At 36.8% G+C, this 25,069-nt stretch overlaps 2 protein-coding genes across 3 annotated transcripts in view; one reads left to right on the plus strand and one right to left on the minus strand.

Annotated features, from left to right (window-relative positions):
- The window catches only part of FGF2 (fibroblast growth factor 2), an 86,992-nt gene extending 63,761 nt beyond the window's left edge, over window positions 1-23,231 (plus strand). Inside the window, exons 4-5 of the mRNA XM_017852596.1 lie at window positions 1,929-2,032; window positions 17,230-23,231. Of these exons, the coding sequence (XP_017708085.1) occupies window positions 1,929-2,032; window positions 17,230-17,415 (290 nt within the window). The 3' untranslated portion in view covers window positions 17,416-23,231. The remainder of the gene's footprint in view (window positions 1-1,928; window positions 2,033-17,229) is intronic.
- NUDT6 (nudix hydrolase 6) overlaps window positions 17,666-25,069 on the minus strand; it is a 32,985-nt gene continuing 25,581 nt past the window's right edge. For both annotated transcript variants that reach the window (XM_017852607.1, XM_017852608.1), the window contains exons 4-5: window positions 22,622-22,676; window positions 17,666-18,247 (exon numbers count right to left, since the gene is read on the minus strand). In XM_017852607.1, coding sequence (XP_017708096.1) covers window positions 17,850-18,247; window positions 22,622-22,676 — 453 coding nt within the window. In that variant the 3' untranslated portion in view covers window positions 17,666-17,849. The remainder of the gene's footprint in view (window positions 18,248-22,621; window positions 22,677-25,069) is intronic.

Raw genomic sequence — 25,069 nt, forward strand, 5'->3', positions numbered from 1 at the left:
AAAAAAAAAAAAAAAAAAGAATTTCACTTGGGTAACTTCAGGCTTCAATGATGCAATGCTTTCTGGAATCCAGGGGTGACTGACACACAGAGGAGACTCAGACATGAAATGTTCAACAAAATGCTAAGATTGTTTTTTTAATTGTAAATTCTTAAGCATTCATAAAAGTAGTGAGATTAGAATAATGAAATCCTGTGCTTCTAATGACTAACACAAGTCAATCTTATTTATCCTATCCACTTTATTAAAAATTTATTATCTATTATTTAAAATAATCTATTAGCTTATTTTAAAGCTAATCCCAGATACTATGTTTCATTTTGCATGTCTGTTGCTGTCTTGATAGGAAAAATTTTAAAACATAAATTACTATGACATAATGATATCTAACAAAGTTAATTATTTCAGAAACCTTCAAAAGTTGCTTTTTCATGCCATTTCTCTAGCTACCTATAAACACCTGGAAATTATATTTATTTTGTATTTCTAATGTTATTCAAATGATAATATGCTGACTTCTAAAATTGCATTTTTTTCTCTTGCTCTCAAGAATATCCTAAACATATCCATAGTATATAGGATGACCTATGAAAATAGGTTGGACAAACATTTATCTTGCTTATCTTATGATAAGCAGAGTTCTGAGAAGTTTGGTAATAAAGAGTTAACTTGGCTTAACTAAGATTTTCCTAAATTATTTGACGCCAGAACCTGTTTTTTATGTAACATCTGGTAGCCAAAATACATTTAGGGGAATATTGTTCTAGGCAGGAGAATGCTGCCTCTGAATAGCAAAATAATCTTTACTTCATGTTTATTTCAATTAATTATGTAATTATTTGTCCATATTGCATTATTGTCATAATTATTTTTTTCTATAATCTGCTTAATATTGGTAATGCAGTGTGACAAGTCATCTTTCTCAGGATCTTATTTTATGAAAATCTTTCATCACACTTATTTTATGAAAATCATTTGCTGTATAAGCAAATTAAGTATAAGCATTTTGTGTTTCCACTAGATAGATATTTGCACACAAAAAAATAGACATCAAAATCCCATATAGAAAGCTAAATGCATCTATATTTCATTGAAGAGGAAGCTAGAAATAAGATGTGTAGAAGTCAAGGAAATAGGACCGGGTGCGGTGGCTCATGCCTGTAATCCCAGCACTTTGGGAGGCCGAGGTGGGCAGATCATGAGGTCAGGAGATCGAGACCATCCTGGCTAACATGGTGAAACCCCGTCTCTACTAAAAATACAAAAAATTAGCCAGGCGTGGTGGCAGGCGCCTGTAGTCCCAACTACTCAGGAGACTGAGGCAGGAGAATGGCGGGAACCCGGGAGGCAGAGCTTGCAGTGAGCTGTGATTGTGCCACTGCACTCCAGCCTGGGTGACAGAGGCGAGACTCCGACTCAAAAAAGAAAAAAAAGTCAAGAAAATACAGCTCAAATGATAACAGTGAATTATTAGATTGTGTTTTATTCGTGAGGAATTGGCAAATAACTTTTAAATAGTTTCAACATAGGCAGTAGCATGGGAATTCTCACATGGTGAGGGTACTTTTATCCACCCTTAAAGTATGTTCACTTTAAAAAATGTAAACAGTTAACGGGGGCAATTGAAAGCTAACTGCCCAACAAAGGAAACAATTCTCCATATGTCCCCCTTCTCTGCTCACCCTGTGACACAGGAGCGACAAGGGACTCACAAGGCACTGGTGCCCTAGTAGTTCTGCATCTCATCCTCTCTCATACAGTTTAGTTGACATCTGCTCCTTGTCACTCACCCATACCCCCAACCTCACCAATCCCCCAAGTGGATTAGTTGTTGCTTAGGTGTGTTTTGTCTTTATATTGCATAAATGTCGTGAAGAAGGCTCTTTCCTCTATGGTTTTACAAAGATAATTTTTTTTTCCGGTTACAGTCAAATTACAACTTCAAGCAGAAGAGAGAGGAGTTGTGTCTATCAAAGGAGTGTGTGCTAACCGTTACCTTGCTATGAAGGAAGATGGAAGATTACTGGCTTCTGTAAGCATACTTTCTGTTTTCACACGTTTTTTGTTAGCTTTTATTGCTGTTAATTTGCCAGCATTGTTGTTTATCAAATCTTTATAAAGGGTTGTACATATATCATCTTCATAGTCACCCAGTAAAATAGGGAGTATTTTCTTTATTTCACAGATGCAAAAACTGATGTGCTGAGGGAGTAACTAAAGTAAGAAAACACAGTTCATATAAAGTAGAGACTGGATTGGGCTAGAGGCATTCCTGACCTCTACATTGCTGCTTTTACTCTGCACAACTATTAAACTATAATCTCGAAAAATGTTCCTTCTATTATGCAGTTGTTTGAAGATCAGTGGGAATAGATGTATAAAATTTTGATTATCGGTTTTTAAGTTTCTTCTTTAGAATGTGACATACAAAACACTTGCAGTGTAGGACACTAATTGAGAATGTAGGCTTTTTGCCTGGTACAGATGCCAACTCTGCTACTTATGAGCTCTGTGTTCTTGGGCAAATGATTCTGAGTTAGTTCCCTCACCTGTAAAATAGAAACAATGATCCTATCTCATTGGAATTTTATGAGAATTTAATTAAATACTACACATCAAGTGCCCAAATCAGCATCCGACATGTAATAGATCTTGAAAATTGCTACTTCTTCCTCATATTACTTCTCATTTATATATATGTCAGGAGAGGGATTCTTTTCTTTTTTTTTTTTTTTTTTTTTTTTTTTTTTTTGAGATGGAGTCTCGCTCCACTGCATAGAGTAGAGTGCGGTGGTGGTGCAATCTCGGGTCACTGCACCCTCTGCCTCCTGAGTTCAAGCAATTCTCCTGCCTCAGCCTCCCGAGTAGCTGGGATTACAGGAATGCAGCATCATGCCTGGCTAATTTTTTTATATTTTTTAGTAGAGACAAGGTTTCACCATGTTGGCCGGGCTGGTCTTGAACTCCTGACCTCAGGTGATCTGCCTGTCTTGGCCTACCAAAGTGCTGGGATTATAGGCGTAAGCCATCATGCCAGGCTGTGGAGAGGGACTTTTCTTTTTTACATTTCATCACAGCACATCAGGGGTCCTAGTTCCTGGCTAGTATTCTTTCCAGTAGTACAAGCTCCCTGTCAACTTCACCATTATTATTAGAAACGGGATTGCATATCTGTTAAATATATGGTGTGTAAAGAATGGTGCAGGAAAATAAATGTAAAAGACACAGATCTCATTCCTGTCTCCTTGAGGGAGTAGATAGGACATGTAGGTAAATGTTTGTGTGTGTGTGTGTGTGTGTGTGTGTTTCACAGCTCTTATACCAATGCCACTGGCCAGTTATGACATCTCTATATAACCTCCCCCACAGAAAAGATCTAATAGTACTAAGAAATTGTGGTATTTTGAGCTGTACAAATAGTTTTTGAAATTTTTTCTGAATGAAGACCTTTGGATTTCTAAAAGCACCAAAACAAGGCTTATAGAGAAAAAGGATATCTCAACTATCCCAATTTCAGACTGACTATATGACAAAGATATAATTATGTTGATATTACCAGTTTATGTGATTTTTGCAGGATAAATCACAAGTTTGAGTGTAGTGGCTCTCAATTTTAGGGGGAGGTAGTTGAATAAATTTTAGAATCTTCTTCAAGAATAGCCAATACTTACTGAGTGTAAGTGTGCCAGATGCTATGGTAGACACTGGGCTTATAAAATTGAATATCAAATGGTCTCTGCCCTTAATGAGTGACAATCCAGGGGAGGCAGAAGTGTAAGTAAGTATTTGTAATAAGGGTTTTGATGTGCTACTTCTGTATTTTGCGTACATGCATAGTAATATAGGAAAGGATAAGAAGTATTATGATATAGGAAGCAATATAGAAAACGAGGTGATTACATTTGTCTAGAATTGGGGGAGATGACCTACAAGTAAGATTTTAGATGTTGTAGAGGAAGGAGTTCAGCAGGCAGTCACGGGGCAGAAGAAATTGAGATGAAGGTGTAGATAACTCTAGGACATAGGACATGCAAAGGTGTGGATGCAAAAATCTTGATGTATCTCTAAAATTACAAGTAATTAACTAATGCTGGAATGTACACTGCAATGGAAGTGGAAGGGAAGAGAGAGAAGGCTGGGGAGGTAGATAGACTGCTGAATCTGCTGAAGAGCTTTATACACCATGCTGACTATAAGCAGTGGAGAGCCATGAAGAGTTTTAAGGAGAGATCTAATTAGATTTAAATTTGAGAAAGATCATCCTGGCAGAAGTGTAGAGAATGGACTTGAGGGGGCCAAGGCTGGTGGAGAGAGATCAGTTAGAAGGCCACTATAATAGTCCAAGCAAGTGATGTTCTGATCCTGGCAATAACAGTGGTCAGAGAGGACTGAGGAAAGTGCTAGCACTTGTGATTGATTAGATTTAGGAGTGAAGATGAAAGAAAAGTCAAGGTGGCTTTTTAGGTTTCTGGTTTGGGTGAGAAGGTAGACGAGAAAGGGGAAGGAAGAAAAGGGCAGGGTTTGGGAAAAGGTAGTAAGTTCAAATTTAGACCTATTTAGCTTGAGTTGTCTAAGGGAAATCCAGGTAAGGTTTTTCACTGAGTAGTTGGAATTATAAATCTGGAGCTTAGAGGAAAGGTCTACATTGATTGTTAGATAGATTTGGGTATGATCAGCATATAGGTGGTAGTTAAATCAGGGGAATGTATACGGTTTCCTAGGTAAAGAATGCAGCTCAAAACATTAACTACTTGGGACTTTCACTTCTTCTACTCTGTACTTGCCTTTTATTCTGCCAATCTATTGTCAACTCAAGAGGTGATGTAGTACTTCAGAATTCTACCAAAGTAGCATTTTAAATATCTTCCCATGACAGTGAATCAATAAATAATTTTGGATGACTTTGACATTTTATTAGTGAAAGGAAGATGAGTTTCCATCCCTCCTACCCCTTTCACTTTAGGATGTGACAAATCACTATGCTTCTGCAGTAGAGTTGGTTTGGGCTACTGTCAGACAGTGAGGGTGGTAGAGGAAAAAAAAGGAGTTGCATACAACATTTGCTTCTGTTATAACTAACTATGGACAGCACGAATCAAATAGTTTTAAAGCTCCAGTCTTTTATATGTCTGTCATAATCTGGGTCAGTGAATGCCTTGAGATTAGTTGTTACCCTGTGGTCTTGTTGAGATTAGAAGATGCAGTACCTTAGCGTATTAGTCCATTTTCATGCTGCTGATAAAGATATACCAGAGACTGGGCAATTTACAAAAGAAAGAGGTTTAATTGGACTTACAGTTCCACATGGCTGGGGAAGCCTCACAATAATGGTGGAAGGCAAGGAAGAGCAAGTCACATCTTAAATGGATGGCAGTAGGCAGAGAGAGCTTGTGCAGGAGGACTCTTCTTTATAAAAGCATCAGATCTTGTGAGACTTACTATCATGAGAACAGCATGGGAAAGACTTGTCCCCATGATTCAGTCACCTCCCACTGCGTCCTTCCCATAACACATGGAAATGAAAGATGAAATTTAGGTGGGGACACAGCCAAACCATATCATTCCATCCCTGGCGCCTCCAAAATCCCATGTCCTCGCATTTCAAAACCAATCATGCCTTCCCAACAGTCTCCCAAAGTTGTAACTCATTTCAGCATTAACTCAAAAGTCCACAGTCCAACATCTCATCAGAGACAAGGCAAGTCCCTTCTGTCTATGAGCCTGTAAAATCAGAAGCAAGTTAGTTACATCCTAGATACAATGTGAGTACAGGCATTGGGTTAATACAGCCATTCCAAATGGGAGAACTTGGCCCAAAAGAAGGGGCTACAGTCCCTATGCAAGTCTGAAATCCAGTGAGGCAGTCAAATCTTAAAACTCCAAAGTGATCTCCTTTGACTCCATGTCTCTCATCCAGGTCATGCTGGTGCAAGAGCTGGGTTCCCATCGTATTGGGCAGCTCTGCCCCTGTGGCTTTGCAGGGTACAGCCTCCCTCTCAGCTGCCTTCACAGGCTGGCATTGAGTGTCTGTGGCTTTTCTAGGTGCATGGTGCAAGGTCTCAGTAGAGCTACCATTCTGGGGTCTGGAGGATGGTGGCCCTCTTCTCACAGCTCCACTAGGTGGTGCTGCAATAGGGACTCTGTGTGGGGGCTCTGACCTTCTCACAGCTCCACTAGGTGGTGCTGCAATAGGGACTCTGTGTGGGGGCTCTGCACTGCCCTAGCAGAGGTTCTCCATAAGGGCCCCACCCCTGTGCAAACTTTTGCCTGGGCATCCAGGCATTTCCATACATCTGAAATCTAGGTTCCTAAACTTCAATTCTTCACTTCTCTGCACCCTCAGGCTCCACATCATGTGGAAGCTGACAAGGTTTGGTGCTTGCACCCTCTGAAGCAACAGCCTGAGCTGTACCTTGGCCTCTTTTAGTCATAGCTGGAGCGGCTGGGAAGCAAGGCACCAAGTCCCTAGACTGTACATAGCAGAGGGACCCTGGGCCCAGCCCACAAAACCATTTTTTCCTCCTAAACCTCTGGGCCTGTGATGGGAAGGATTGCCAAAAAGGTCTCTGACATTCCCCGGAGACATTTTCCTCATTGTCTTGGTGATTAACATCTGGCTCCCCATTACTTACACAAATTTCTGCAGCCCACTTGAATTTTTCCTCAGAAAATGGGATTTTCTTTTCTATTGCATGGTCAGGCTGCAAATTTTCCAAACTTTTATGCTTTCCTTCCCTTATAAAACTGAATGTCTTTAACAGCACCCATATCACATTTTGAATGCTTTGCTGCTTAAACATTTCTTCCGCCAGATACCCTAAATCATTTCTCTCAAGTTCAAAGTTCCACAAATATCTAGGGCAGAGGCAAAATGCTGCCAGTCTCTTTGTTAAAACATAACAAGAGTCACCTTTGCTCAGTTCCCAAAAAGTTCCTCATCTTCTCCATATGAGACCACCTCAGCCTGGATTTCATTGTCCATATCGTTATCAGCATTTTGGTCAAAGGCATTCAACAAATCTCTAGGGAGTTCCAAACTTTCCCACATTTTCCTGTTGTCTTCTGAGCTCTCCAACCTGTTCTAACCTTTGCCTGTTAACCAGTTCCAAAGTCGCTTCCATGTTTTTTGGTATCTTTCAGCAGCATCCCATTCCTAGTACCAATTTACGGTGTTAGTCCATTTTCATGCTGCTGATAAAAGACATACCCAAGACTGGGCAATTTACAAAAGAAGAGGTTTAATTGGACTTACAGTTCCACATGGGTGGGGAAGCCTCACAATCATGGCGGAAGGCAAGAAAGAGCAAGTCACATCTTAAATAGATGGCAGCAGGCAAAGAGAGAGAGCTTGTGCAGGGGGACTCTTCTTTATAAAACCATAAGCTCTCATGAGACTTATTCATTATCGTAAGAACAGCACAAGAAAGACTTGTCTCCATGATTCAGTTACCTTCCACTGGGTTCCTCCCACAACACATGGGAATTCAAGATGAGATTAGGGTGGGGGCACAGCCAAACCATATAACCCTAGTAATCATGGTGACTCTGTAAGATAATCGCCGGTGGGGTTTTTCATCTCAGGAGCATTGGCTGAATATTGATTCACTGACAATGATAGAAAGACCCATTGTTAAAAGTGATGAAAACAGAAACTGCTCTGTCTTCAAGTGTGTCTCTGAAACTACTAGGGTGCATAAGAAGATGAGACAAGTTAAAAGAAAGTAGACCTGAAAAGAGAATTCTGACTTTTTCTCTTGGCAAATACGTATTAAGCTTCCTAAACTGTTGATTCTGTACCATCAGAAACATAAAATACTCAAAATAAAGTTTTCTAGTTTCATTCTTAGCTAAGCAGGAACTTGTGAAAGTTAGTCTTAAATGTGTTTCTCTCTCTTTGGATGTATTAACTTTTTCTGATACAACAGATTTCTACCAAGTTGGTGCAGTAAGAGTTAATTTAGCAATGCTTAGAAATGTATCACAAACACTCTGTAGAGACAAAGCCATGGCTATTAAGCATAAATTAAAAATTCAGGATTTCTTAGTCTCCTTTGAGGAATGGCATGGCCAAGATCCAGTTGTATGTTTCAGCTCTCGTCATATGACCCATTCCTGCCAAGTTCACAAGTTAATCTCTAGTCTTACCATCCAGTTTGTGTGGTTTGGTGTCATGCCTTTTCAGCAGCAATCCTGTCTCTTTCAAATTGTTCTTGGTGGGCTATGTCAATCTTCAGATGAAAAAGTAAGCATGCCCCACCTCAAAACCAAAGATATGGTGTTGGTGATTCAGTAAGTGGCACATTTCTCTCTGAGTCAGATCCATAGACATTAAACTGTCAACAACAGCAACTTTGGTATGAGTTCAGTGTTCTGACCAGTAGCCATCATCTGGGGATGCAGATGTGCCTTGTAACTTGGAGAAACTGGGATTTATGAACTTGAACTTGCACTTGCCAGAGGCATTGTCCTTCCCACTCTTCTACCTGGCCCTTTTTCAGACTACTGTTATGACACATCCCTGGGTTCTTCTCCATTTTAGTCGGTGATTCCTGCAATGGAATGCAATTTCTAAAGCATTCTAGTCTCCTCCCAGAAAGAAGAGTACTGTGGATACATAAAACATTTTGGTTTTTAAGAGTTATGTTAGGCTGATCACCAATTAGAGTATGAAAAAAGACTAATTTGTGTACCGTTTTTTTCCCCAATACCTTCACATATTAATGGTATGCGTGTTTTCAGGTTACCAACTTTGTGTTGTTTGAAAACATTTCTTAAGGGTCCTTCCTTTCCTTTTGAAGCTAGGAAAAGGAAAATTCAAAAGTAACTATATTTAATTGCCAAAGCCTGTATTTGGAAGCCGAAGTTAAATAGTTCTTTAATGCACAACAGACTTCTTACTCCATTCCATAGCAGGATAAATTTTGTTGCTATGAGCAACAGAAGTCCAGAACAAATATTAGAATTTAAGTGTTCACAAAATTACAGATTTTTAAGAAAATTGCATGAAGTGAAGTTAATTGTAGTTTTAAGTTTAAGTCACCAAACAACCTCAATGTTAGCATTGGTATGAAAAAACTTGACTGATCTTCATCTGCCAGAAAGTTGTACATTGTTTTCTATATAATGCTATAGATCATGATATACCCTGAACAAAATATTAATATCTCAGTAAGTATTAGAATGTAACTTGCATTGATCCACAATAGTGAAATATGAAAACATGTATATTCTCTGGGGATATACATGTAATTTCTGTAAAAGTAAAATACATTTTACCTATAGAATAACTTTCTTAAATGAGGGGCCTTCATGATGACATGAACTCTATAATAAAGTAAGGTAGGGAAAATAGATATTTGAGAGCCCAATTATCCAGATTAACAGTCTATACTGATCAAATTTGTGAGAAAAATACAGTAATTGAAGAGGAATATATATCCTTTTTAAGAGAGAAAACAGAGAAAATACAAAGGTTATTGCATAATGAGAATTACTGTTCTTTTATAACTCAATCTTAAAACTGTTATGCAATGTATAGATATTACAGATTTAAGATCAAATTTAAGCCTGGCACAATGGCTCATGCCTGTAATCCTAGCACTTTGGGAGGCCGAGGCAGGTGGATCACTTGAGGTCAGGAGTTTGAGACCAGCCTGGCCAACATGGTGAAACCGCATCTCTACTAAAAATACAAAAATTAGCCAGGCATAGTGATGCGCACCTGTAATCACAGCAACTCAGGAGGCTGAGGCAGGAGAATCACTTGGACCCGGAAGGTGAACGTTACAGTGAATCAAGATCATGCCACTGCACTCCAGCCTGGGCGACACAGCGAGACTCCATCTCAAAAAAATAAAAAATAAAAAGATCAAATTTAATTTTAACTTTTCACTATTTGGATGTTTATTTTTTTTCTGAAGTAGTCAACATTGATACTTACATCATGTCTGTTTTTAATTCTCAGAAGTGGTATAAGCAAAAGCACTTTGGGATTCCTATTGAGCAAGCTCCCTCAAAAGCCAAAACTGAAAAATCAATGTAGTGTAAAACAATAAACAACCCAGTAAACGGAGCATGGGGAAATGGTCATAAGTTTCAAATCTAAAATTAGTAGTGGACTAGAATTGTGAGGCCAATGCATAAGGAAAGGAGAGTGGGGGTGAGAGGTGGTACTATGGAGATGTGAGGAGAACTTGCTCATGTGCTTATTTCTTTCCTTATTGTGTACTAAGGCTATTAGAGATTAGGAGGGATTCTAAAGACCATCTAATCCAATCTTCTTATTTTACAGAGGAGGAAAGTGATGCCCAGAGAAGTTAAAGGACTTGATTGAAAATACTAGTTAGGGATCAAGGCGATATTGGAATCTAGGTTTCTTGGCCCTTCAGAGATCTTCACAGATGTCAAGTTTGGATAGTCGACGCTTGGAAAGGGTCATCAGGTCTATTTTTCTTAGGGAGTAAATAGTTCATAAAGTTAAACCATATTCTGTATTTCAGTTTCTAGTCTGGATTTTCCCCAGTCCTAGTTCTCTAGTTCTTATTTAGATTTTGTAATGACATTGAATTGTATTTTTATTGTAAGCTATCTGAAAAAGTTCCATTTGTTCATTAATTTAGCAAATATTTATTGATGACTTACTATGTGTCAAGCACTGATACAGCAGTAGAAACAATAGATGAAAATCTTCACAAACATGCCGTTGATAGTCTGGTGAAATAAAGTGATACGTATATATGAATCATCTGTATTTGGGCATAGTAGAGCACAGGAATGCATGAGGTGCTCTTATTTTTCACATTATAGCTAGAGCTGCTGTATCTAGTGACTTGAGAAATTCATTTTTGTGATGGTGCTTGTAGCCCTAGAGTCAGTTTTAAAAAAAATAGTTTTTAGTTTTACGATGGCTTTAGACTTACAGAAAAGTTATAAAGATAACACAGAGAGTGTGTATATATTCCACACGGAGTTTCATTTATTATTAACATCCTACATTAGTATGGTACACGTGTCACAACTAATGAACCAATACTGATATGTTATTATTAGCTAAAGTCCATACTTTATTCATGTTTCCTTAGTTTTTCCTAATATTCTTTTTCTGTTCCAGGATACCATATTTAGTTATCATGTCTCCTTAGTTTCCTCCAGACTGTGACAGTTTCTTAGACTTTCCTTATTTTTGATTACTTTGATAGTTTGAGGAGCACTGTTGAGGTATTTTTTAGAATGTCCTTCAACTTGCTTGATTTTTTTTTTTTTTTTTTTGAGACAGGGTCTTCTCTGTCTCCCAGGCTGGAGGGCAGTGCTGTGATCATAGATCACCACAACCTTGAATTCCTGGGCTCAAGCGATCCTCCCATCTTGGCCTCCCAAGTAGCTGGGACTACAGGTGCATGTCACCATACTCTACTAATTTATTTTTATTTTTAGTAGAGATGAGGTCTCGCTATATTGCCCAAATTGGTCTCAAACTCCTGGGCTCAATAATCCTCCTGCCTTGGCCTCCCAAAGTGCTGGGATGACAAGTGTGAGCCATTGTACCTGGCCTGATTTTTTTTTTTTTTCCCATGGGTAGATAGGGATTTGAGTGTTTGAGAGGAAGAATATAGAAGTTAAGTACCATTTTTGTGGCATATAATGGTGTATGTTATTCTTATGATTGATCACTCATGATATAATCCTTGTTCAACTGGCTGAGATAGTACTTGTGTCCACTGTAAAGTTACTCTTTCACTTACTTTCTATACTATACTGTTTGGAAGGAAGTCGCCATGCATAGTCCATACTTAAGAGATGGAGATGATGGTTATGCTCCACCTCCTTGAGGGGGTAGTATCTACATAATTTGTCATTCTTTTTCTTGGGAAATTTGTTCATTTTCCTCCATTTATTTATTTATTCAATCATTTATATCAATATGTATTCACAGATATTTATTTTATACTTTGAGTTATAATCCAATACTACATTATTTATTTTGTTGCTCAAATAGTTCCAGCTCTGGCCATTGGGAGCTCTTTCAGTTGGCTCCTGTGCTCTCCTCTTTGACGTACTCCTATCAATGCATTTATTTTGAGTACTTCATTACTTTTTGGTCTACAAGATGCTCCAGGCTCATTTAATATATTCCCTACTCCACCCTAGAATGAGCCACTTCTCCAAAGAGCATTGGTTTCTTTTATCAGAGAATGGTATTAGAAACCACAGACTGGAATGCTGGGTGTGCTTGTTGCTACTGAAGTATCTTTGCTTCTAAGCCCTCACAGCTGACAGAGCAAGAAATGGTGGTACACACTAGCCTGGGTATATACGTGTATTTATAGATATTTCTATATTTGGCCATCTGTATCAGTATTAATATGAGGCTGAGCATGGTGGCTCACATCTGTAATCCCAGCACTCTGGGAGGCTGAGGTGGGTGGACCACAATGTCAGGAGTTCGAGACCAGCCTGACCAAAATGGTAAAACCATGTCTCTAAAATTACTAAAATTAGCCAGGCGTGGTGGTGCATGCCTGTAATCCCAGCTCCTCAGGAGACTGAGGCAGGAGAATCGCTTGAACCTGGGAGGCAGAGGTTGTGGTGAGCCGACCTCGTGCCACTGCACTCCAGCCTGCGTGACAGAGCGAGACTCTGTCTCAAAAACAGACAAACCAACAAACAAACGAATACCTAAATATGAGTTCATTCATACTGATATCTCCAACCTTAACCCATCAATAACACATGAATATTTTAGCAGTGCCCCCCACTTGCTTGTGTGTAACCTGCCACCCCCAATAGTGAGAAACATGGCTCCCACCATCTCCTGGGATCAGTTTTTCATTATGTAGAAACATCTCACATAACTTTATTTTCTTTTGAAATTTCAAAGTAAATTAACTCTCCAGACAAAAAACAAACTTCTAAAAGTATTGATTATGCTTTTTCATGCTACATTAGAGTCTGCTCTATTCAAATACTCCCCACAAGGGGTCAAACTGCCAGCACTATCTTTAACATCATTAGCATCATTATCAATATCAATAAATGGTTATTGGGCCCCACTTATAGAACCACAAACTAAGCTGGTTTATGTGGACAGCCTCCGGGGGAACCTTGAGGTGTTGCCCCCTCACTAACACATGATAAATTTATATCACTATCATATGTATACATCTACATTTCTTTTTTAGGTTTCATACCTTTTAGACCTGAGAATACTTGTTTACTGGTATTATTGTATATAATACACTTTCTGGTATTCCAAATAAATTAGTACTTTTCAATTTCTAGTTCCGTAGTTATTAGCATTAGCAAAAAGAAGGAAAAAAGTTAAATGATGTGTCTGTTGCATAGTAGGTGCTCAGTAAATACTCACTATCTCCATTTGGATGTCTGATATTCCTCTCAAACTCAACACTTACAAAACTGAATTATTAATCTTTTCCTATAAAATCTGTCCATACTCATAGCCCTCCCCACCACGGTTGATGGCAAGTTTCTCATTCTAGAACAAAAACTTCAGTGCCATTATTAATTCCCTGTTTTTCTCATACCATGCAACCAATCCATCAGGAAACCCTATTAAGTCTACCTTCAAAATATGTCCAAAAGCAGACACCTCTTTACCATTTCTACTGCTACCTCTGTGATCTGAACCTTCATTCTCACTGCCTGTATTACTGAATAACCCTTTCTCTGGTCTCTCTAAGTCTGCTTCTGGCCCTCTGTAGTCTTGGCAGCCAGAATAATCCTAGAAAAATATGTCAGATCATGTTATTTTTCTGCTCAAAAGCCTTCAGTGGCTCTTTATTTTCTTAGAATAAGAGCCAAATATTTACAATAGCCTACAAAACTGTAAGATCTGCCCCCTCTCCCATCCCATTACCTCTCTGATCTCATTTCCTGCTACTCTTCCCACACTGGTGTACTTGCTACCCCTCAAACACTCTGCGTATGATCCTGTTGCAGGGCTTTTGCACTGGCTTTTCCTCTGACGTGAATGCTCTTCTCTGATATCTGGATGGTTAATGCCTTCATCTCCTTCAAGTATTTGCTCAAATGTCACTTTCTCAATGGAGCCTTCTGTGACCATGCTATTTAATATTGCACCTAGCTTCTATCCCTCACCATTCCTAGTCCCTGTTACCCTGTTCAGCTTTACTTTTTTCTCAGTTTTCTTATATTCTAACATAGAATATAATTTATTCACGTATGCTTATTGCTTATTGTGTGTCTCCCCCAGCTAGAATTTGAGTGACATAAAGGCAGGCATCTTGTTCAGTTTTGTTCATTGATGTATACTAGATGCCTAGAAGAAAAAAATACATAGATTGAATGAATAAATGTATTATTTGAACTCTATGCTTCCTCTACCTCTAAATTATTCTTCAATTTTAAAAAAGCAACAAATAAAGGAAAACTTAATTTGATATAAAGGTATCAAGTAGGTGTAAGGGCAAAAGGTATCCAAAATCTGAAATGTTACCAGAAGCACCGAGTTTTAAATTCCTCATTTGTTAATGAGTATAATAATGTTAAAATATTGTTGTGACTTTTAAAGAAAAGTATATGCATAAAAGCAGTCAATAATCATGCATTAAGGGATTTCTCAGCTCTTAGGCCTATATAAAATAAGGCCTTGGAAACAAGGTACAAGTTGTTATAAGCCCTTAGAAGCTACTTTCTTTGTGGTGGCATTCCTCTGAAGACCACTTTTTATCCGAAGTTTGAAATGCTGAGCAAACACTGAGAATAGGAAAAAGAGTTCTTTAAATATGTTTATAAAGATTAATAAAATTATATTGTACCAGTTTTAATAGGAACACTGAGATCACAGTCACTGAAGATGACTTGGAAACTTAGAATGGAGACAATTGAAAATTGTATGTATGTTGCTCTGTTAAACATCTACTTTTCTTGACCACTAAATTTTGACCCTACTACTCATTTTTTTAAAAAAACGCAGTTTGTTTTCAAGAGCAAAACAGTTGTTTAGTAAATTTATATTGCTGAACATTCAGCACAGATGTAAGTTTTCCTTCCCTCCACTGTTTTCTTTCAAAAGTAGAAATAACTTCTGTAATAAATAAATAAATTAATTAATTAATTAATAAACTCTGGGTTCTATCATGTGTCCACTTAGTCCCTGGTACTGTTTCTTTTCTCTGAAATATTAGAAACTGGCTGAAAAGGCAAATGTTATTGGCATAGTTAGTATTCCAGTATGCCAAGCATTGCAGGGAGTGCCAGCTAGCAAGGTGGGGCATCCGGGAAGCTGATAGAATACCAACAAATGAACATATGACTAAATGCTGTTGTTTAAGTTTACCTCTGGGAAATCAGCCTATGAAGTTCCATGGTGACCTTTCATGTTGTCTTTATGATTACTATGAATTTTCCTTTCACTCTTTATTTCCCTTCCACTTCTATTCTTGATCTTAAACCTGGAATAGGGAAAAGGGAAGATTTTTTTTTCTTTTATCAGTGTCAATGAAGATGAAGGAATCAAGTAACACAGGTTAACTTCAGTTCATACGAGAGGGGCACTAAATTTCACTAGAGGTAGAGTAAAAGTATTGGATTTGGAATACATTGGTCTGTATTACTCTAGGTTTAGGTGTTTCACTCTTATCACATTTGAATCTTTATGAACAGCACAAGATAGTCCTGTGTTTCATATAGCTGGGTTTTGTCAATGTGTGCTTCTCTGTAAGGCTGTGATTTATTTGCATCATAAATAATTGAGTTTCTTTATTAGTAACATATTACATAATGGGCAAATTCGTTACGTTTGTATTTCAGTTTTTAAAAATCCAATTAACAGTGGTCAAAATATTAAAACCAAGTAAATATCCAGTAACATTCTTATCTCTAGAAGATTACAGGATCTAATACCACACCCTTACTTTAGATGGCTGAGACACATTAGTCACTTTTAGTTCTTTCCCAGGCTTTACTTTTCATTTTTGTTATTATGCCAGCTCTTTTCCTTGTTTTGCCAATTAATTTATGTCCTTGTCACAATTTGTGCCACTGTTTGCCTTATCTTAGCACCAAGGAATCTGGGAAAAGGTTCAAGTCTTTTAATGTGGGTTTTCCAAACCTGAAGTTTCCTAGATATGAGTATATAGAAATAAATTGGAATGTGATATTAATACAAAACCATGTATTTATATACCTCTGTATACATCCTACATTTATGTGTTTAGATAAAATTTACATGTGTTTTCTATATAAGTTTATCATTCAATTGATATATATATACATAATTATAATATAAAAATGATTTTCCTTTTTTTCTTTTGAAGTGAATAAATTGATTTTCCCCTTTGAGGTCAGTGTCATCAGTGCTATCCTGTGAAGTTGCTTTTTGAACATTTATCTTAAATAATGTGGTAGCTATTAGATTCCATTACTTGGAGTATTATTTCCAGGTCTTTTTGAAAGCCAGCTATCCTTTTTTTTCTGATAAATAGTTGAATTGAAATTAAAATGCAAAGTCCCTCCCTCCTGAAAGAGAGTGCCAGAAATCAATATGATACTTACTTATTCCTCATTGTCTAACAGTGTTTAGAGATTGTTAATCATATGTAATATAATGTTCCAATATTATTTTTGGCATTATATGCCAATAGCTATTTTCTGTGCAATAAACTATTCATTATTATGCCTTAAAACAACATCAGCCACTTAAAAATTTTTGTTAAAATTTGGGGAATTAATTCTGCTTGTGAGTAGAGTATTAACAAATCTCCTTCTTCTGTATGGAAAGATTACAATGGGTTAGCCTTCTGCTACTGCTTCACTGTATCTCTGATAAAAGTAAAAATGATCCCTAATTGGTTACCTGCCTTGGGACTGGGAGGAGTGTGGATGGATCATAAATACTGCTGGAAGCTACAGCTTTGGGCTTCCCATAGCATACTTCTTCCTACTGGGTATGTCCCGCCTTGTGTTTAACACCTGACCTGTTTGTTTTGGAGCTGGAGAATGGTCTCTGAACTCCTACTGAAGTGACATACTTGATGCTGTCCTGCTGACATGCTGTGTTCCTGGCCTGTGTCCTTCTTCAGAACTAGTCTGTGTCACATTTTGGCCCACTGAATCTTGTTAGTTTGATTGCCCTGCTGAACCCAACACCACTGCAGCTGGTTGAGCAGAATAGGCATTATACTATCATAAATATTTAATATGAAAAGTATAATAATAATAATAACAAGTAATTCTTCCTTTATTTTTCAGAAATGTGTTACGGATGAGTGTTTCTTTTTTGAACGATTGGAATCTAATAACTACAATACTTACCGGTCAAGGAAATACACCAGTTGGTATGTGGCACTGAAACGAACTGGGCAGTATAAACTTGGATCCAAAACAGGACCTGGGCAGAAAGCTATACTTTTTCTTCCAATGTCTGCTAAGAGCTGATTTTAATGGCCACATCTAATCTCATTTCACATGAAAGAAGAAGTATATTTTAGAAATTTGTTAATGAGAGTAAAAGAAAGTAAATGTGTATAGCTCAGTTTGGATAAATGGTCAAACAATTTTTTATCTGGTAGTAAAATATGTAACCATTGTCCCAGTAAAGAAAACTAACAAAATTGTTGAAAATGTATAGACTTCCCCTTTTATATAGCATCTGCTGTTACCCAGTGAAGCTTACCTAGAGCAACGATCTTTTTCATGCATTTGCTTTATTCAGAAAGAGGCTTTTAAAATGTGCACATTTAGAGACAAAATTTCTTCATGGAAATCATATACATTAGAAAATTACAGCCAGATATTTAATCAATGCAAAATATCCACTGTTTCTTATGTCATTCATTAGTCTACATGTTTCTAAACATATAAATGTGAATTTAATCAATTCCTTTCATAGTTTTATAATTATCTGGCAGTTCCTTGTGATACAGTTTATAAAACAGGCCTGTGTGAACTGCTGGAAGTTCTTCCACAGCCAGGTCAATTTTGTCAAACCCTTCTCTATACCCATACAGCAGCAGCCTAGCAACTCTGCTGGTGATGGGAGTTGTATTTTCAGTCTTGGCCAGGTCATTGAGATCCATCCACTCACATCGTAAGCATTCATGCTGGCAAAAATTTATTGTGAATGAATATGGCTTTAGGCGGCAGATGATATACATATCTGACTTCCCAAAAGCTCCAGGATTTGTGTGCTGTTGCCGAATACTCAGGAGGGACCTGAATTCTGATTTTATACCAGTCTCTTCAAAAACTTCTCGAACTGCTGTGTCTCCTACATTTAAAAGAGATGTACAAATCAATAATAATTACATTTTTAGAAACTGTATCATCAAAGATTTTCAGTTAAAGTAGCATTATGTAAAGACTCAAAACATTATCCTAACAAAGTAGTTTTCAATACCAATTCTTTGCCTTGTGGACATCAAGAAATCCCAAAATATTTTCTTACCACTGTAAATTGAAGAAGCTTTTGAAATGCTGAATATTTCTTTGGCTGCTACTTGGAGGCTTATCTACCTGTACATTTTGGGGGTCAGCTCTTTTAACTTCTTGCTGCTCTGTTTTCCAAAAGGTAAAATATAGATTGAAAAGTTAAAACATGTTGCATGGCTGCAGTTACTTTGTTTCTTGAGATAATATTCCAAAGAACTTAGATTCATTTCTTGAACAACAAAATGCTGGAGGTATTTCATCAGTTTTCAAAAAACTTGGAATATAAATATTTCTATAATTCAACAAAGGTTTTCACATTTTGTAAGGTTGATTTTCAATTAAATGCAAATTGTATGGCAGGATTTTATTGCCATTAACATATTTTGTGGCGGCTTTTCTACACATCCAGATGGACCCTCTAACTGGGCTTTCTCTAATTTTGTGATGCTCTGTCATTGTCTCCCAAGGCATTTAGGAGAAGCCCTTTAGAAAGCTGCCTTCCTCTACCACTTTGCTGGAAAGCTTCACAATTGTCACAGACAAAGATTTTGTTCCAATACTTTTTTTGCCTCAATTTTTCTTGTTTGTCAAATAGTAAATGATATTTGCCCTTACAGTAATCCTACTGGTGAAAAATATGCAAAGAAGAGGAAGTCACAGAAACATGTCTCAGTTCCCATGTTCTCTGACTGTAGACTCTTACCAATCCCCGGATATGCTCTTGTATTTTCCCTCTAATAGCTATGGAAAGATGCATAGAAAGAGTATAATGTTTTAAAACATAAGGCATTTATCTGCCATTTTTTAATTACATGCTGACTTCCCTTACAATTGAGATTTGCCCATAGGTTAAATATGGTTAGAAATAACTGAAAGCATAAAACAAAAATCTAGGCCAGGTACAGTGGCTCATGCCTATATTCCCTGCACTTTGGGAGGCCAAAGCAGGAGGATCGCTTGAGCCCAGGAGTTCAAGACCAACCTGGGCAACATGGTGAAACCCCGTCTCTACAAATAAACACAAAAATTAGCCAGGCATGGTGGCATGCACATGTGGTCTCAGATACTTGGGAGGATGAGGTGGGAGGGTCGATCACTTGAGGCCGAGAGGTCAAGGCTGCAGTGAGCCATAATCATGCCACTGCACTCCAGCCTAGGTGACAGAATGAGACTTTGTCTCAAAAAAAGGGAGAAATATTCCTTAATAAGAAAAGTAATTTTTACTCTGACATTCAATACATTTGTTATTAAATGTATTATTAAAGATGGTAGCACTAGTCTTACATTGTATAAAATATCCCCTAACATATTTAAATGTCCATTTTATTCATTATGCTTTGAAAATAATTATGGGGAAATACATGTTTGTTATTAAATTTATTATTAAAGATAGTAGCACTAGTCTTAAATTTGATATAACATCTCCTAACTTGTTTAAATGTCCACTTTCATTCTTTATGTTTGAAAATAAATTATGGGGATACTATTTAGCTCTTAGTACCACTAATCAAAAGTTCAGCATGTAGCTTATGATCTATGCTGTTTCTATGCTGTGGAAGCACCGGATGGGGGTAGTGAGCAAATCTGCCCTGCTCAGCAGTCACCATAGCAGCTGACTGAAAATCAGCACTGCCTGAGTAGTTTTGATCATTTTAACTTAAATCACTAACTGACTGAAATTTGAATGGGCAAATAAGTGCTTTTGTCTCCAGAGTATGGGAGACCCACCTCGAGATGGATATTTCTTCCCCAAGGATTTCAAGATGAATTGAAATTTTTAATCAAGATAGTGTGCTTTATTCTGTTGTGTTTTTTATTATTTTAATATACTGTAAGCTAAACTGAAATAACATTTGCTGTTTTATAGGTTTGAAGAACATAGGAAAAAATAAGAGGTTTTGTTTTATTTTGCTGATGAAGAGATATGTTTAAATATGTTGTATTGTTTTGTTTAGTTACAGGACAATAATGAAATGGAGTTTATATTTGTTATTTCTATTTTGTTATATTTAATAATAGAATTAGATTGAAATAAAATATAATGGGAAATAATCTGCAGAATGTGGGTTTTCCTGGTGTTTCCCTCTGACTCTAGTGCACTGATGATCTCTGATAAGGCTCAGCTGTTTTATAGTTCTCTGGTTAATGCAGGAGATTCTCTTCCTGCCAGTGGTAGTATGATTTTTTAGGAAGGCAGTTTGTCAATTTTAATCTTGTGGATACCTTTATACTCGTAGGGTATTATTTTATATAAAAGCCTTGAGGGTTGCATTCTATTTTCTATATGACCCTCTTGATTTTTAAAAAACACTATGGATAACAATTCTTCATTTACCTAGTATTATGAAAGAATGAAGGATTTCAAACAAATGTGTTTCCCAGTTAACTAGAGTTTACTGTTTGAGCCAATATAAATATTTAACTGTTTGTGATGGCAGTATTCCTAAAGTACATTGCATGTTTTCCTAAATACAGAGTTTAAATAATTTCAGTAATTATTAGGTGATTCAGCTTCATCATTAAGAATATCTTTTGTTTTATGTTGAGTTAGAAATGCCCTCATATAGACATAGTCTTTCAGATCTCTACTGTCAGTTTTCATTTCTAGCTGCTTTCAGGGTTTTATTAATTTTAAGGCAAAGCTTAATTTATACTAAGCTTGGGAAGTATGGCTAACGCCAACTGCAGTTTTTTCTTCTTAATTCCACATGACTGAGATCTCTTAATTCCATATGGTCTCTGGATAGGTGGGTTGTTGTGAAAACCACACTTTTTTTTCTTTTTTTTTTTTTAAAAAAAAAAGGTAGTGAATTTTTAATTATCTGGACTTTAAGAAGGATTCTGGAGTATACTTAGGCCTGAAATTACACGTATTTGGCTTGGAAATATGTATTTCTTCAGTGACATCTACAAATAAGTATAGCTGAAATTCAGAGGACCCATAAAAGTTCACATGAAAAAAATCAATTCATTTGAAAAGGCAAGATGCAGGAGAGAGGAAGCCTTGCAAACCTGCAGACTGCTTTTTGCCCAATATGAATTGGGTAAGGATGCAAAACATAAGCTTAATTAGCTCACATGCCCTGCTGTCACATGGCACCAGTGGATAGTGTGAGAGAATTAGACTGTAGAACAAATGGCCTTCTCTTTCAGCATTCGCACCACTACAAAATCATCTTTTATATCAACAGAACAGTAAGCATAAACTAAGCAAAAGGTCAGTAAGTACCTGAAACCAAGATTGACTAGAGATATATCTTAATGCAATCCATTTTCTGATGGATTGTTAGGAGTTGGCTATACAATGTACATATGGTATTTGGTTTGTGTAAAAGTTTTAAAAATCAAGTTTTAAGTACATAGACATTTTTAAATAAAATATTTAAAGGCAATTTAGAAAACTGCCTTAATATCATTGTTGGCTAAATAGAATAGGGGACATGCATATTAAGGAAAAGGTCATGAGAAATAATATTGGTATCAAACAAATATATTGATTTGTTATGATACACATTGAATTTGATCCAATGGTTTAAGGAATAGGTAGGAAAATTTGGTTTCTATTTTTTGATTTCCTGTAAATCAGTGACATAAATAATTTTTAGCTTATTTTATATTTCCCTGTCTTAAATACTGAGCTCAGTAAGTTGTGTTAGGGGGTTATTTCTCAGTTGAGACTTTCTTATATGACATTTTACTATGTTTTGGCTTCCTGACTATTAAAAATAAATAGTAGATACAATTTTCATGAAGTGAAGAATTACATCACCACTGCTCTATAATTGACTTTATTATATTTATTTCAAAGTTCATTTAAAGGCTTCTATTCATCTTCCATGATGGAATGGTCAGGATTTGTTTTCTCATAGTTTAATTCCAACAACAATATTAGTCGTATCCAAAATAACCTTTAATGCTAAACTTTACTGATGTATATCCAAAACTTCTCCATTTCAGACAAATTAATCCAGAAGCAGTCATAAACAGAAGAATAGGTGGTATGTTCCTAATGATATTATTTCTACTAATGGAATAAATTGTAATATTAGAAATTATGCTGCTAATTATATCAGCTCTGAGGTCATTTCTGAAATGTTCTTAGTCTGAACAAATTAGAAAATTTAAATTTTTATTCTTAGCTATAAATCAAGAAAATAAACACATTAATTTCCTCAACATTTTCAAGCCAATTAAAAATATGGAAGATACACACCAATATCTTCTCCAGGCTCTGACAGGCCTCCTGGAAACTTCCACATATTTTTCAACTGCAGTATAAAGTCAGAAAATAAAGTTAACATAACTTTCATTAACACACACATGTAGATTTCACAAAATCCTCCTATAATTGGTCAAAGTGGTTGAGAATATATTTTTTAGTAATTGCATGAAAAATTTTTCTAGCTTCCATCCTTTCTCCCTCGTTTCTTTTTTTGGGGGGAGCTGGTAACTGATGCAATATTTTCCCACCTTTTCTCTTTAGGACATAGAAGTGGTTTTGTTTGGTTAACGTGATAAATTCTGTATGAATGAAACATTGGAGGGAAACATCTACTGAATTTCTGTAATTTAAAATATTTTGCTGCTAGTTGACTATGAACAAATAGAAGAATCTTACAGATGCTGCTATAAATAAGTAGAAAATACAGTATAAATTTCATCACTACAGTATGCTATTTTAAAATCTATTTCTTATATTGTATTTCTAATCAGATGTATTACTCTTATTTCTATTGTATGTGTTAATGATTTTATGTAAAAATGTAATTGCTTTTCATGAGTAGTATGAATAAAATTGATTAGTTTGTGTTTTCTTGTCTCCCATTTCTTTGTGTCTTCTTGTCTATGATTTCTTTTTTCTTTTGTTGGGGAGGGGCAGGTGGAAAGATCTGATCTTGGAATAGGGATAAATATAGAAAAATATATTAAAAACAATTATGAGATGATGTGGACAATATTCTTATGACTGACATGATTACTTTTTTTCCTGTTAGAGTTCTGTTATATCTATCCATCACATGATAAAAACTAAAGAATGAGAAATTATAACATACTTGTAAGGGAGCTGTACCTTTGGCTAGTACCTTATACTCTTCATTCATAAAACAAGTTATGGACCTTTTACTGGTTTGCTTTGTGACCCACTTATTTCCTGGATGACTACTTCTTAAAAGAATGTGTCATTATTCAACTATGCTAGGTTGGAGACCAGTGGCATGGTTCCCAGAGTTTCCATAGACTGTTGATTATGTGGGTACAGAATTCAGGCTTTGAGTGTCTGGGCTAGGCTTGACATTAATTTATAAAGGATATTATGCTTTACTTTATTAATGTAGAAATATATCTGTAAATATACCTCTATATCAATGCACTATCTTCTAGATTCCATTTGGAAATAGTCCCAGAAGGTTTATTTCTCCAGAAACTATGCAGTCTTTGTCTGACAAGATGTTGAACTTTACCACCATAAATTCCATTTATATTTTGAGATAGCATCTCATTCTGCTGGCCAACCTAGAGTACAGTGGCACCATCAGAGCTCACTGCAGTCTTGACCTGCCTGGGCTCAGGTAATTCTACCACCTCAGCCTCCCGACTAGTTGAGACTACAGGTGCGCACCACCACACCTAATTTTTTTTTTTTTTTTTAAGATGAGATTTCACCACGTTGCCCAGGCTGGTCTTGAACTCCTGAGGCTCAGGCAATCCTTCCACCTGGGCTTCCCAAAGTGCTGGGGTTACAGGCATGAGCTACCATAACCAGCCTGTAAATTCTGTTTCTAACAAAAGAAAAGTTATAATGGAGCAGACAAATGTTTCCTAAAACAACAAAAGCTGACTTTAGAAATCTTTGACCATAAATGATTAGAAATTGATTGTTAATTAAATCTGGAGATGAACTTATTAGAAGGGGAAAATGCTAGACATAAGGACTGAAAACAGCTCACACAAATTTGATTTTGACTATTTTATAAATTAAACCTTTTATATGGAAATATTAGGTATATGTTTATGCTGGTAAGTATTTTGTGACATTTTATGGTACCATTTAGGTTTTAAAATGCTTGCTTCTCCCCTAAAAAAGCTTGAGCCTGAGTATAGTCTAAGTAATAGAGAGGCCTAAGCTATGTGGTTTGTGAAAATCTAGTTAATGTCCTAGATATGATCAATAGTGAGATGAGCATGTCTTCCCACTTTTTTTCTTTATATCAAACAATTCCCATTAGCTGTGTTTAGCAATATAACAACATTAAAATACTAATGCTGGGCACAGTGCCTCACATCTGTAATCCCAGTGCTTTGGGAGGCTGAGACGGGAAGATCACTTGAGCCTCGGAGTTCAAGGCTGCAGTGAGTTATTGTGCCCCTGCACTCCAGCCTGGGCAACAGAGTGAGACCCCAGATGCTGTGCTGCGGATCTGACCCACAGACCCTAACCAAGTGAGGGATGAAAAAATGCACTCAGACACAGATATCCAATGAAAGAGTGGGCTGGGGACTGGGCCACTCAGAAAGAATTGCAGCAGCCACCGGTGCTGCAGGCATTTATTCAGTACAGATTTAATGACAAAGGCCTTGAGTCAACACAGTTGTGGGTAATTAACACGGTCGCACCCACCCCACCCCACCCCAAACCGCTGCCGCCCCAGAGAGAGTAGTC

Source organism: Rhinopithecus bieti, unplaced genomic scaffold (assembly GCF_001698545.2).
Source record: "Rhinopithecus bieti isolate Rb0 unplaced genomic scaffold, ASM169854v2 scaffold_33326, whole genome shotgun sequence".
NCBI classification, from domain to species: Eukaryota; Metazoa; Chordata; class Mammalia; order Primates; family Cercopithecidae; genus Rhinopithecus; species Rhinopithecus bieti.